Below are 14,685 nucleotides of genomic sequence, written 5' to 3' on the forward strand. Positions count from 1 at the left end.
TTTAACGCAACGGGATGTCTCGTAGGCGACGTTTAATAAATGTACACAACAAGATTATGAAAATAATATATCCCAATTCTGAATGGTGCGCCTGGTAATTTTTGGTCGGCTTTCCGTCAGCCCTGTGCACAAAATCCAAACAATTCGGCCATATTTATTATCGACGTTTTTTTGTTATTGTTTCTCGCTTGTCGTGTATACCGGGTCTTGTGAAATTAGATATAATATCCTGAAGTTTTGCCGAAAGCTCGTTTTTGAGTTTTTAGACTAACCGGCCCTGATTTGTTGTCCGATCGTCCGCCAACCGACGCTACGATGTTGGCCTTGGGTCCGAAAAAGGACGGCAGTCCGAACGTGAAGTTTTTCGAATGTCCCGAAACGCTGAATATGTTGGAGGGCGTTAGGACGTGGCTAATGAAAAATCACAAAAAGGTAATTACACTTTTGTTTGTCGACATTTGCGTTCGAACGTATCTGTGGTACTGTCGCTTGGTGTGGCCCATTGTACGTTTATGTTGTGACGGTTTTGATTTGTTTCTTGTTCAGTACCTTCAAGCGGATCCGCCAACCAACAAGACACTTGCAGCCCTGGTGTTGCAGCTCATTCAATTCCAGGAAGACAATCTTGGCAAAAATGTCAGCAAACCACCGCTCACTCGCTTGCCTGTAAGTTGATGATTTGACTAATGAACGACATCGAGTTCTTCTCATTGGATATGCTCATCTGTGATGTGTTGGTGTTTTTGAATCGACCTATTGTTATCATCATTCTGTTGCAGATGCGCTGTTTTATGGACTTCAAACCTGGAGGTGCTCTGTGCCATTTGCTAGCTACCGTGTACAAGTTTAAGGTGGAACAGGGGTGGCGAAGATTCGATTTCCAGGTCAGTAAGGTATGATTTGGCGAGACGAGCCTTCATTTCACCTCACCACTAACCACTAATCGGACGTGCACGCCTGACCTGTTGTTATAATCCCACGCTGTCAATTTGTATTGCTATAGCTCGTCTCCAATTTATTATTATTGGTATTATAATATGTGTACGAAATTTGTTCATGTTGCCCGTGTTGTGTGCTTTTTCTGTGGTGACCACAAATTTAATTACATGCCGAGCACGCACTTTCTGCACCTGTCTATCCTTGTTCCTATAGGATAATGTCCTAATCCTTTGCAATATGTACATCAATGGATTATACAAGTAACACAAACTACTCAAGTACTTTTTTGTATATGTAGATTAACAATAGTAGTTTATCAATAATTATTTACAGTTTATGTACATAAGGTCTATATTTATTGAGTACATGTTTACATTTAATTAGGTACATCTGAAACTATCATAAAAATAATATTTTATTTATGTTTTGTTATTCATCAAATCACTTGGGTCTACCTAATTATCTTGTGTTACATGACAACTATTGAAACCTGGAAAATGTATTATAATCAATGGTACGCATTGATAACTGTTTTCAATAACTGAAAGTCCTTCCATTGTATTGTGGCCTCTCGTATACCTAACCTAACCTCTCGTGTATATCTTGTATAAATTTAATATACCTCATAGATTAGCAAATATTCTTATTAAATCAAGATGTCATTCTTAAGTGTATTGACACTGTTTTACTAACACATAATATAACAAATTTAACATTCAGAAGAATTCATTTTACTCCATTGTTTTAAACTTCAGAGCAAATTGACCTTATATTATCCATAGTTACATGTTTTTTTGATATTTTAATTTTGAAACAAGTTTAAGTATTTTTAAATTTGTAAATTTGTAAATGCTTATATCTTGCTATTAAATGAAAATTATTTGTGAATAATATTCTCTCCTTTAAATTTGATAATAGGTCTATTAAATATATTATTGATATTAAAAACAACAGTAGGTAAATTGAATTTGCTGAACGTAAAATTTGGTATGTTTATGTGTTACTCAGACACAGACAACATGCAAGAGTGATGTTTTTTAAGTACCAAATGTTCATAGGTATTACCATTGATTATACATATTATATTAATATGTATAACCAATGGTATTACATTTTACTTATTTTATAGGAAAAAGCATTTATGTTATCGATACTATTGGTCAATAGTAACTATACTATCATAAATTGTATAGATTTCTCAAGTCTTATTATCATTGCATAACTTATGCAATATTATTTTACACTTAAAATCCACAAAAATTTATATTATGTAAATATTTTAAGCTATATGCCTGGAAATCAAACGCCTTTTTACGCATGATTCTGTTATAAGGCATGTAAGTGAAGTAACACTTGCTAATACAAGCCTATAATTGTGGACCATAAAATGAATTAAATTAAAAAACTATATCAATTATGAATGGAATATATTTGAGCCATATGATCAGAGCTATCAAACTTTATTAAATTATATTAAAGTCACAAAATGATATTTGTTAATAATTGTAGTCTAAATATTGTGATGAACAATTTCAATCAATATGTACAGTTTAGTTATTTTCTATTTATATCCATTTTAATACTTAACTGTGATTAAATATTTTTTTTCATTGTTATATATTGAAATAATTTAGGTTCAAGTGTATCTTATGCATTATTATATTATCCAAATATGATATTTACTATAAAAAAATATGTTAATCAACCATCACAAAATATGTATGGAGTATAAGATAATAGATTTTTTTACAGTGCACTAGGTACTTGCAAGCAAATGATATATTGAATGAAATTCATAAGTGTATTATAAGTTTAATTGGGACTAAGAACTGCTTTATGTGTATAAAATTATAAATATTTTGGTGTATATAGAAATAGTTTTAACAACGTTTGTGTGCTTGTTCATGTGAACTAATATTTTTCTTCTACATTCTTGTACTAATTCAGTTATTAAACATATTAGGGAAAACACTTATAAATATTTTAAACTATGAATGATAATGTACAGAACTTAAGTCTTAAGACATTGTGAAGTAGTCCAAATTATGTGTTTGATATTATTCATTTAAAAACTATGATGTCTACAACTTAATCAACATTTTAAATTATCTTAACTACTTATGATCAATGTTATTATTATTTTATTTTTTAAATGCTGCTGATATTACAAATATCTTAGAGTACTGTACATATTTATTTATTAGTCTTAACTGTATACTCAAAATTAAATAAATATATGAAGTATACTGAAATAAAATTCACATTTTACTTTCTTAAATTTGAAATGTTGGTTTATTATTTTCTTTATTAAATAGCTAATGTTTATTTTTCTAATAAGTCATATAACGTTTTGAATTCAATAAGTTTCAATTTTACTTAAACATTTTAGTATCCTTCATAGAATTTGTTATATTTATATAGTGATGTGTTAAACAAGTTTATAATTAAATTTATAAAAGTAAATTCATTTTTACTTGATCATAAAAGTTGTTTTGGTTTATTCACAGAGTCCTTCTAGAATGGACAGAAGTATTGAAATGTTTATGAATGTTGAAAAGGCTTTAATTCATGCTAAATGTCTATCTATGCCAAATATATTTATTCATCCAGATGTTGATAAAATAGTACAAAACCGCATAAAGGATATTATAAAAAGACATCAAGGAACACTTACTGGTATATTTACAAAGCTCATTAATCATTTTATGGTAAATAAATTGTTATTCTTTTATTTTTTTTAGAAAATGAACAAGAAGCTACCCATGTCTTATTTCCAGTTGTGGAACCATTGGATGAAGAATATGCTCGGCCAGTGTACAAAAATAAAGAACGCTGGATACAAATGCATTGGTATTATTTTCCTGATTCTCATGATTCATGGGTGACTACTGAATTACCAGTTGAACCTCCTGAAGTATTATATGGCAGTCAACATCCTACTCCATGGAGGGTAAATTATACCTTTATTATTTTTATTAATTAGTATATTTTGAATTGATACTGGTTTTTGATTGCTCTGTGACAGGACATTATTATTTTTAACTTATATTTGTAGGATTGCCCTATATTATTAATATATTTTCTGATATTTTTATATTACATTATATTATATTTATTGCTATTAAATTATAATTGTATACTGGTTACTGGTATTACAAGGTGATACGAATTGTATTCAACTATAGCATACTTCAATATGATTAACAATGGTTTATTATAAAATAATTTTTTTCAAATTACATTTAGATATTTAAACATTTTAGGTTATATAGTTATTCTACTTAACAAATATAAATAAAAAAATGTATAGATTAAAATACATTTTACTATTTTTTTAGGTCACAGCATCTTGGGTCTTAGATTTAGATACATATAATGAATGGATGAATGAAGAAGATTACGAAGTTGATGAAACTGGCAAAAAAAAAGTTCATAAAGTAAATAAAATTTAAAAATATGAACCACATTTTTATATTATTAATATTGTATTATTGTGTTAGTTGCGTCTCTCAGTTGAAGATTTCATGAGTAATGACCCATCTGGAGGTAAGAAAAAGCCCAAGCGGAAGCGAACACCATCGCCACCCTCAAAACCAAATAAACGTAAAAGGTAAAAAGATTAATTTTTTTAACTTATAAATTGTTATTTTATTTTATTCACTAATTGTATAGCGGACGTGGAGGTTCTGTGATGAGTGTAAAGAAAAATAAAGTTGATGACGATAGTGATGATCTAACTAGAGATCTCGAAGACCCAATTTCTGAACCCAATATTTCTGAAGTTATTTTAAATATATCTCAAATAAAAACTGGTAATTTCTAATAATATTTAGTTTGTAAATTACCTATTAAACATATTATATTTTAGAAAAAGGATCATCTTCATCTAAGAAGGATAGTGATTCTCAGCCAATTAGAAGTGGTACTCTTATGGATTTAGACGAAGATTTAGATAAAAGTGAAGATAATAAAAACTTTGATAGTAATGCTCAAGATGGTACAAGTTGTCCTGCATCTGGAGTATCTAGTACTGGAGGTGCTTTGTCAATAATAAAAGAAGAAGGGCCAGAAGATAATGCTACTGAACAAATGCATCATATTGTTATACCAAGCTATGCTGCATGGTTTGATTATAATTCAATTCATACAGTTGAGAAACGAGCCTTACCAGAGTTTTTCAATAGTATGTATCAAATATGTATATTATAATACTTTTTAAAGTCATTAACAATATTTTAATTTCTCTATTGCTTCAGACAAGAATAAATCAAAAACCCCTGAAATATACCTAGCATACCGAAATTTCATGATTGATACATATAGACTCAATCCAACTGAATACATGACAAGTACCGCAGCTAGGCGTAATTTGGCTGGTGATGTTTGTGCAATTATGAGAGTTCATGCTTTTTTGGAACAATGGGGTCTTATTAATTATCAAGTATATATTTTATATAATTTAAATTAAAATAAATACCAATTTTTTTCCTTCCTATTAATTTATTATAATAAATAATTAAGGTTGATGCTGATAGTAGACCAACTGCAATGGGTCCACCGCCTACATCTCATTTTCATATTTTATCTGATACACCTTCTGGTCTGCAACCTGTTAATCCTCCTAGAACTCAACAACCTTCTGCTGCTAAAACACTTTTAGATTTAGAGAAAAAGCCCGTTATATCTGATAAAGATGCTGGTCATCAGCCAGAACCATTATCTAGTTTTGGACTTAAATTAGATCAGTAAGTATTCTTAAATTCTCAACAAATATAATATTATTATATATATTATTTATGTTTTTAGTTAAGTTTATGTATTATATTGTATTATTAATAATTTTTTTAGATATGCCAAAAAACCTGGTTTATTACGAAATAAAACAGCTGCTGGAATGACAAGAGATTGGACTGAACAAGAAACTTTATTACTACTTGAAGGATTAGAAATGTATAAGGATGATTGGAACAAAGTTTGTGAACATGTTGGCACAAGAACTCAAGATGAATGTATATTACATTTTCTTCGTTTACCCATAGAAGATCCTTACTTGGAAGATTTTGAAACCGGTATGAATATTAAATATTTATATTTTTAATATTAAACATACTGTATGCTTAAACAATTCATTAAATCTGAAATGTATTAATTCAAAACTTTTTTATTAGGTGGTGCATTGGGTCCTTTGTCGTATCAACCAATTCCATTTAGTAAATCTGGAAATCCTATTATGTCAACTGTTGCCTTTTTGGCATCTGTAGTCGACCCTAGAGTTGCTGCTGCAGCAGCTAAAGCTGCTATGGAAGAATTTGCTGCTATCCGAGTGAGTTAATTTAATTTTACTGTTTTATTGGATGATAATATTTAAAATAAATTTGTTCCAGGATGAAGTTCCTTCAGCGTTGATGGATGCTCATGTTAAAAACATTGAAGCAGCAACTACAGATGGAAAATATGATCCAGCTGTGGGACTTTTACAGGTAATGATAAAATATAATTCAAGGTATATAATCAAGGTATATAATATTTTTGCTGTGGTTTAGAGTGGTATTGCGGGTACTTTCCCAGAAAAAGAAGAAGAAAATGAAAAAGAAAAGAAAGAAACAGAAGATGTCAAAGATCCATCATTGACAGCAGATAATGACAAATCCATTCGATCTGATAAAGAAGGAGTCTCCGATAAAGATAAAGAGCAACCTATGGATGTTGACAAGAAACCATGTGAAGAAACTACAGCTAGTACACAGTCTACTACTGTTAACCGTACTTCAGAAGAAGAACCTGAACGAATAGTTAAGGTAAGTTGTATTGTTAAATTTATTTTATTTGAATTACTAATATTTGTTATGTAAAATATTAGGACTCTGAAGTACAAGCTGCTGCTGCTGCAGCTTTAGCCGCAGCTGCTGTCAAGGCAAAACATTTAGCAGCTGTAGAAGAACGAAAAATAAAATCTCTTGTTGCATTATTAGTAGAGACTCAAATGAAAAAACTAGAGATTAAGCTAAGACATTTTGAGGAACTTGAAACAACTATGGAAAGAGAACGCGAAGGGTTAGAATATCAGAGGCAGCAGTTGATACAAGAGCGACAACAATTTCACTTAGAACAGCTAAAAGCTGCTGAATTCAGAGCTCGCCAACAGGCTCATCATAGACTACAAGCCGCAGGTGTTCCTCCCCCGGTCCCTAACCCAGATCATGTCGCTCCTGCATCACCTGCACCTCCAATGGCCACATAAAATATGCATTTCCAGAATTACAAAGCCTTATAATGTAAGTTATAAATAGTTGTTTCATTACTCTTGAAATACAAATACATCTTTTAGTTGTTACCAACCTTTTAATATTAAACTCATTGTATAAATTATTGAATACTTTTTATTTTTAAAATAATATTTTTATTGTTTGATATTCAAAAAAATATTGTTCAAAATATCAATATTAATATTAACTATTAGAATCATCTACTTATTATTTATATAGTCACATAAAAAAAAAACTATTTTGTCATTTAATATACATATATTTATATTATTTCCTTTTATTTTTTATCTTTTGTCTTTTTTATTAAATAGTTATACTAATAATAATGTAAAATGGTGTTTTGAATATATTTAAATAGACTAATTTTTATTCTTGACATATAAACCACTTTTCTTTATTTTTAATGTTTTTATTAAAGAAAGTAAAACATAAATTGTCTACGATAAAAACTTGCATGACTGCAATATCATATCCTTAAAAACATCTAATATAAACTGATGCTCTTAGTATAATTTTACATATAAAATTTAACAGTATTCTTTTGAATTTGGCAATAAATAAGTTTGGTTTCATGTCTCATAATATACGAATGACCTCGGGCAGTAAGATTCTGCATTTTGTAGGAAGTGTATTTTTTCAAACCAACCACCTAGCTTATATTATTAACAAACTAAAGTTCTAAGGCCTATACTCAGCGCACGTTAAGATCATGACCAGTTGTGACTGGTACGCCGAGTATATTGTTGAAATTAAATGTGGAAAATGACATTTGATTTTTCTAGTAGTGTGCCTACCCAAACAGGACCATAGACAAACGCTGAGATCACTATTTTACTGGATACAACATTTTTTTGAATTTCAATATATATTTTCTACTTCATATCATTACCTTTATTGGTTTTCTTTTTCAATATTGAGGCTAAGATGAAAAAAAAAAAAAATAGAAAACATTCATTGTACTTTTACCTTGAATCCGTAATAATATATTTCAGTTTTCATTGGTTATTTATAAAGTTAAGATTTAATTATAAATAAAATAATTGTATTATGTCTCACCTAAACATGATTGGAAATTAAAAATAAAATCTTGCTGAGTCTATAGGTAATGATTTTGGAATGAAAATTGATTGTTACTAACTGAAATTAATAAGATTTTTTTTGTCAATGTTTGAATAGGAGTATTTATTAATAAAGATGTGATATTTTATACTGCTTATACAAACTTATGACTCTTCATTGTATTGATTGGTAGAAATTTAAACATTTACAATACATATTTACAACCTAAATCTATTTTTTGCCAACAGGTATATTATGATAAGTGGCCTGTTTGAATTCTGGATTAGTCGCCGATTATTTAAAATCAATTCTGTAAGTACTTTTGTAAATATTTAGTTATTTATATGGTTTTACTGTAATAGTTGATTTAATTAGTATGTATTTATGTATTATTAAATGTATTCTAGATAATAATAGGTACATATAAATATATTGACTTGTACTTTAAGAATAAAAACAAAAATTACAAAATTAATTTGTTGTAATGTACAATTTGACAAAGAAAAAAATGTTTTATTTATTATTTTCATATTTTTTATGTGTTACAATTTTATTTCTCATGCTGTTTTGCTACATTACTGATATAATGAAGTTTTACGCAGTTTCTACAACTACTTTGTACAACTTTATTTACGATTGTATAATTTAATACAACTAAAGTGTAAGTCATTTTTATATTAGATATTATTTAGTAATAAAACATTTAAAGTCGTGTATTTTTCATTTTTTCCTTGTATATTGATGAGATAAACAAATATACATGCATTTAATATATTTCCTCAATCTTTATTATTTTCATGGTTGGTCTACAAGTTTGTTCCAATATAAATGATGCTGTTGATTTGATAAAAACAATTGATTATATTAACCAGTAATCACATTAATTAGAAGCCACTTGAATTTGAATACGACGTGTGTATGTGCTTACTATAGATTCACACTCAAAATAATAATAAACAACAAGAACTTTTAAAATTATTAATACAATATCAGGAGTTTTGATGAAAATAAGTCTTAAACAGCATTTTAAAGGATTTAAGGTATTCTGAAAGTTGTACAAATCATATGGTCGAGAAAAATACAGTATATGGTTGTATATACCCTCATAATTTAAAATTATAATTATCTTAAAATTACATATTACAATACATTGAAGAACTTAGAACTGAACACTAGGTAAAATGTCTTAATAATAACTGTATTAACAAAAAACTGATACAGTGATACCATTTAATATTATTCTTTAATAATAATCTTTCCAAAAGTACCATATACCTATCATAAAAACCTATTTGCGTTTACACACATATTATGTGATATACATGCTGAACATTATAAGCACAACGTATTCTGTAATACATAAGAACATAATATTAAGCTACATAATAGTTCGTCGACGTCAAATGTGTAAAGAAATGTTACATGTTTTGTAAAGATATGTTGTAAATTATTTTTACACAATTATTACATTCATATCTACTAAAATATGTCTAAAAAAATAAAAATACAGGGGTAGGAATTAACAGTGATGACGATGTGACGTTTTTCCTGAACACAATGCGTGTGTAACGTCGTAAGCAGCGTACAATTAAAATCGTCGCCGTGTCACCGTTATGTCTGCTAGAAGTCGTCGTCGTCGATTTGAAATGTGCATTGCAGGCTGGGTCAAGTGCAATATGAGATCGTGTAACACACGGTAATGTATAATACATATTGCAAACAACACAACCTAATTTGCTACATTCTTTGTTTTTCGTCTCCGTCGAACACAAAAAAAATGACGTTGGCTGGCCTCGATGATTTCTGAAGAACCCTGCAGCCGTCGACTTTTAGCGAAATCCTCCAATTGGCCGGGACATGTGCAATATTAGTGTGATTAATATAATACAATAGTTGCACAAGTCATCGACCAACTGGCGGAACGCTTCGCAGCGAGCAATAATCGCAAACCATCCATCACGAAAAGCGCCGCGTGTGCCTAAAATTATTGGAAAATACAATATAAAAAATTAGATTTTTCATTTAAATTGGACAACCAATATCCATGCAGCACTTTCGATCTCCGATAGAATATGCCTATTATACCTAACTAAAATAATAATGATATTATCGTTGTTGTTAACGATTTTTATTTACCGGTACATTGCGATTTGCGATCGGAAACATAATACCAGAACATGAAATATTGAATATACAGATCTGTTACGAATGACATAATAATTAATACTATGAAATAGGTATATACTATGGTAACGGGATCTGCTGCAGAGGCAACAACGCGAGTGTGTGTGTTCAAAGCTTGTTTTTTCTGTTATCGGAAACCAGACTCTGCAAACAATCTTCTGATCGATGATGATACACCGATTGCGGTTTATATAGGTACGTTGTTTATCACAGTGATCGTCGTCTCCGGCGGTGGTTCTAGTCGCGGGGAATTATGTCAGACAGACCGCATGTCCACGATCGTCGTCGTTTTATCAATATAGATACCTCCTAGAATATAATGTTTGATGAGTGAGACGAACGAAAATGTCGTGTGAGAATGAGTCTTAGTTTGTCCACAATGTAAAAATACACCGAAATCGACGTACACCGAACATTAAAGAAACCTACAAATAATAATACTTATAACATATTTTATTTTATTTCCGGGTTCCGGCTATTATTCGCCGACACTCGCGACCGCCGTGGATCAGCTCAATACTTGTGTATGCACGACGATGATTTTGGTATACTTCTATACTATAACACGAATATACGATGAAATAATATTATAGCGATTATTATATATTATAAATTATATTAAACGCGGTGTATACCTACACACACGCCACCACCACCGGGCGATCGACGAAACATCTGCCGTCTTCCTTTTGACCACCAAGCGACCAAATGTTAAATTTAAAAATACTACGCTGAACAATGAATCCGATGCGTGCTCTCGTTTTGGTGCGCGAGGAATAATATTATAAACGATTGGTACGTACACGCCGTCTGTTGTACACCCATGTCCTATATTATGACGACTTGACGTATGTATGACAGAATTTTAATATAGCAGCGGTTTACCTGTATAATAATATATCGTTTTGCACTTTTGTATACCGAACACACGCGATGATATCTGCGGGCGTTGGGTTTTGCACAGTACTTAGTGGATTTGCTCGTTCAATTATCGCACGATATATAGTCATAATACGTATGCACACTACCTATGTGATACGCGTACATATAAATAGTACACTGCGACTGCATATATATCGCGAGTACATCACGCGCGTTTCGTCCTTGGACGTCTAAAATATATTATATTGTATGATTATAACGTAGTACTGCATGTGGGACATGGTTGTCCTAAGGATTTCCTAGGCCCAGGGCGAAATCGATAATAATTGCTAACATGGATTTCTCTACGCGGGACATGCCTTTGAAAAGCCCACCTTTTAGAATTAATAGTTAATATCGATCGATTCAAAACAATCAAAACTAAAAAACTTCAAAATAATATATTTCAATGTAGTGGCATCAAAACTGGTACCTAAGTCGTCATACCTCCATATTCATTGAAATGCACCGAAATGTCGTAAGTAGCAGCTGTGATGTGGACGATAACAAAAATATCTCAATGAAAAATTGAAAATCTATTATTGAAACGCTTTTCTAACACAAAATATAATAACATTTTTGTTTTAGAAATTATTATTATTATTATTTATTAATGACAAAACTAAAGTGTTCATTTTTTTTATAGGTGTAAATTTATTCTAAGCTATAAATATTATTATACTATTATATAATTGATATAAATCGTTAGGTGTACCTAACATTTTAATTATTTTAATATTAAATTCTTAAATTATCTTTTCTGAATTTCCTCTTGCTTAATCATTTTAAACTTAGAAATATTATATTATTAGGTATACTCGTTTTTGTATGAAAAATTGTATGTAATAATATCATTTTTAAAACAAGAAGTGCAGAGCGTGGCTCTGTTTGAGGTTGATTATTGGTAAACATTGATGCAAAACACTAAAATGACACCCCTAAAATTAGGGCCATGAGTAGTGCATAGAACAAAATGAACTACATAGATGTTTCCAAAAGTATAACTGCACCCCTTGGTTTTAGCCCACTTGTACATTTACATATCACATAATACTAATTTATATCTAGCTTTACTTTATTTCTATGAAATGCATTCGTTGTGTCTATGAACATTTTAAATACTATTAAACAATACAATTTTGTAAACAAATTTTCCTATTTTTGTTTGAAAATTAGATTTCAAATCAGCAAAAAGTACAAGAACTTCCTCCGCCTCTAAGGAAGTACCAATACCGTTTGGGTTACAACATATAATAAAAATATTATCCTTATTTCCTTACAGCCGTTGAATGACATCGTTACAAGTACCGTACGAGTTGCTATCACGTTATTGATGGCGAGAAATGAGAATGATAATATTATGATGACAAGATGACGACGTTCAAATGTATGAAACGCGTGTTACACATTAAAAATGTTCTCTGAACTGTCAATGACTAAGAGGAGGGCGCGAAAAGAGGTAAAGATGATGAGAGTAGATTACGACTGACGACGACTGTGTATACAGAACTAAAGAAGTATAATGCGTACACGTCCGATTATTTTGGACTTAGTATCGACTTAAAGGTAAACGCACTCGTTTTCTCGAAAAGTATTATCGTTTTAGATAATATTTATTTTTACATAATTCGAAGTGATTACAAAAAAAAAGTTTAATGTCTTTTATCATTCCGAAGCGCAGTACCTAAATATATTTCCGAGCATTTAAAAGTATAAAAACATCGAATTCCAAACGAATTGATACAATTATATTATATAATTGGCATACATATTAGGTACATATTATTTGACTACTATTATTACTAAAAAAGTAAATCCTTTTCAAGAAAACGAGTGTTTACCTTTAACAGAATCACCTTGTACCTATATATATACATATACATATTATGCCAACTGATATTAATTAGTACAAACGCGTGCGCCCGTATTATTTTACACCGGCGAGCGGTGATGGGTTCCATCAAACGATTGTGGTTACACGCTGCAGATACGACACGGCTGAGAGAAACTAACGAAAATAATACCGAAAACCTATGGAAACCAGTTTTTTTTTATTTCGAGTAAATTTCGAATAGGTATATTAAAATATTGTATAGGTGCCACGCCGTCTCCCGCAATAAGAGACGTCTTGTCCCACCCCGCGAGTCTACTGTCCATCTTCTATTCAATCGAACACTGCAAAATTAGTATTTTGACCTCGAGAAAACGCATACGGGTAGATTTATTGAACTACGGACGATGTCATAATAACATATATATAGTACAATCGTGAAATAGTTGCACATAATATTTTAGTTTCCCGTGGCTTTCCTAAAACGATTGGTTTTGTGTTATGCGGTATACCGAAAATTGGTCTCGAACTTGCACTTCGTTCGTGTTTTGACGTTGCCAGCCGAGATGCAAAATGATGATCGACCGTAAGGTGAAGGTGCAGTCGAAACGGTTATTAATAACCGCGGAGGTACATTCGCGAGGTACAGGAAGAAAAACGTAGGTACGATGAGAATTTAATATTATATTGTATTCTCGATGAGAAACACGCTATATATCGCTACAATGCACGATGATCATCATTCACCATCGAAAAATTATTTTATTTCGGAAACGGTTAATGCGACTTGCAGAGAAGCCCGCGGGGTATAACGTTTCATCAAAACCGCGCGCACAGCAATATAATATACAACTTTTAAAAGCCTCTATATACGTACATTTTAGGCAATAATAAAATGTGATAACACTGATAACACAGATAACATCGATTGTGCAGTGTATACGATACGCACGCCACTTGCACGCGCTAACTTTTTAACTATTATATAATGTATATAAAAATATATATTATAAATAGGTACGTGAACGAGAGTCGTCTTGATTTGTTTTTCATATAATATGATATAATATATAATATGTTACATTTGCGTGCGTCTAATATAAACGTTGTGAGGCTGTGTGTTGAACTTTGCCAATCATCCGAAGAATCTCGTTCCGAACGGTAAAAACCGCTCCTATATTATATCGTCGTCAACAGGCTGCTCCTGCCCGCTACTGCAGGCGCACGCACGCACTTAACGTAGTTATTATACCTATGTTCTACTGCTTGCTGCCTACCTATCAGTCGTCTACGCAGAGTTTTTTTTATTCATTATGAATTATTTTACACTCTACCCGGTCCGCGGGAACCTCGCTGATCGACGACGACGAGTTAGAGGTTTCCCCCCACCCCCTCTTGCCCAGTGAACGATATCTAGTGACTTTTTCGTCCAAGTATGATTTGCAGCGTCAGAACTTATGATAACCTAATCTATATCTCGGTGCA

General features: G+C 31.1%; 1 protein-coding gene across 3 annotated transcripts; it reads left to right on the forward strand.

Annotated features, from left to right (window-relative positions):
• Nucleotides 1-164: 164 nt before the first annotated feature.
• LOC111034006 (SWI/SNF complex subunit SMARCC2) lies at nucleotides 165-8,980 on the forward strand. Of its 3 annotated transcripts, none has more exons than XM_022315013.1 (17): nucleotides 165-432; nucleotides 547-666; nucleotides 780-893; nucleotides 3,447-3,615; nucleotides 3,681-3,889; nucleotides 4,278-4,376; nucleotides 4,440-4,549; nucleotides 4,612-4,751; nucleotides 4,808-5,122; nucleotides 5,196-5,380; nucleotides 5,461-5,684; nucleotides 5,788-6,008; nucleotides 6,108-6,262; nucleotides 6,324-6,419; nucleotides 6,483-6,737; nucleotides 6,800-7,214; nucleotides 8,513-8,980. In XM_022315013.1, exons 1-16 carry the CDS (start codon nucleotides 316-318, stop codon nucleotides 7,178-7,180), a joined length of 2,910 nt encoding a protein of 969 aa, XP_022170705.1. In that variant the 5' UTR covers nucleotides 165-315; the 3' UTR covers nucleotides 7,181-7,214; nucleotides 8,513-8,980. The 3 variants fall into 3 exon arrangements, with proteins under 3 accessions (XP_022170705.1, XP_022170707.1, XP_022170708.1); XM_022315016.1 differs by having other exon boundaries at nucleotides 316-432; nucleotides 780-884; XM_022315015.1 differs by lacking the exon at nucleotides 8,513-8,980 and having other exon boundaries at nucleotides 6,800-7,306.
• Nucleotides 8,981-14,685: the final 5,705 nt, after the last annotated feature.

This window comes from Myzus persicae, unplaced genomic scaffold (assembly GCF_001856785.1).
Source record: "Myzus persicae strain clone G006 unplaced genomic scaffold, MPER_G0061.0, whole genome shotgun sequence".
NCBI lineage: Eukaryota > Metazoa > Arthropoda > Insecta > Hemiptera > Aphididae > Myzus > Myzus persicae.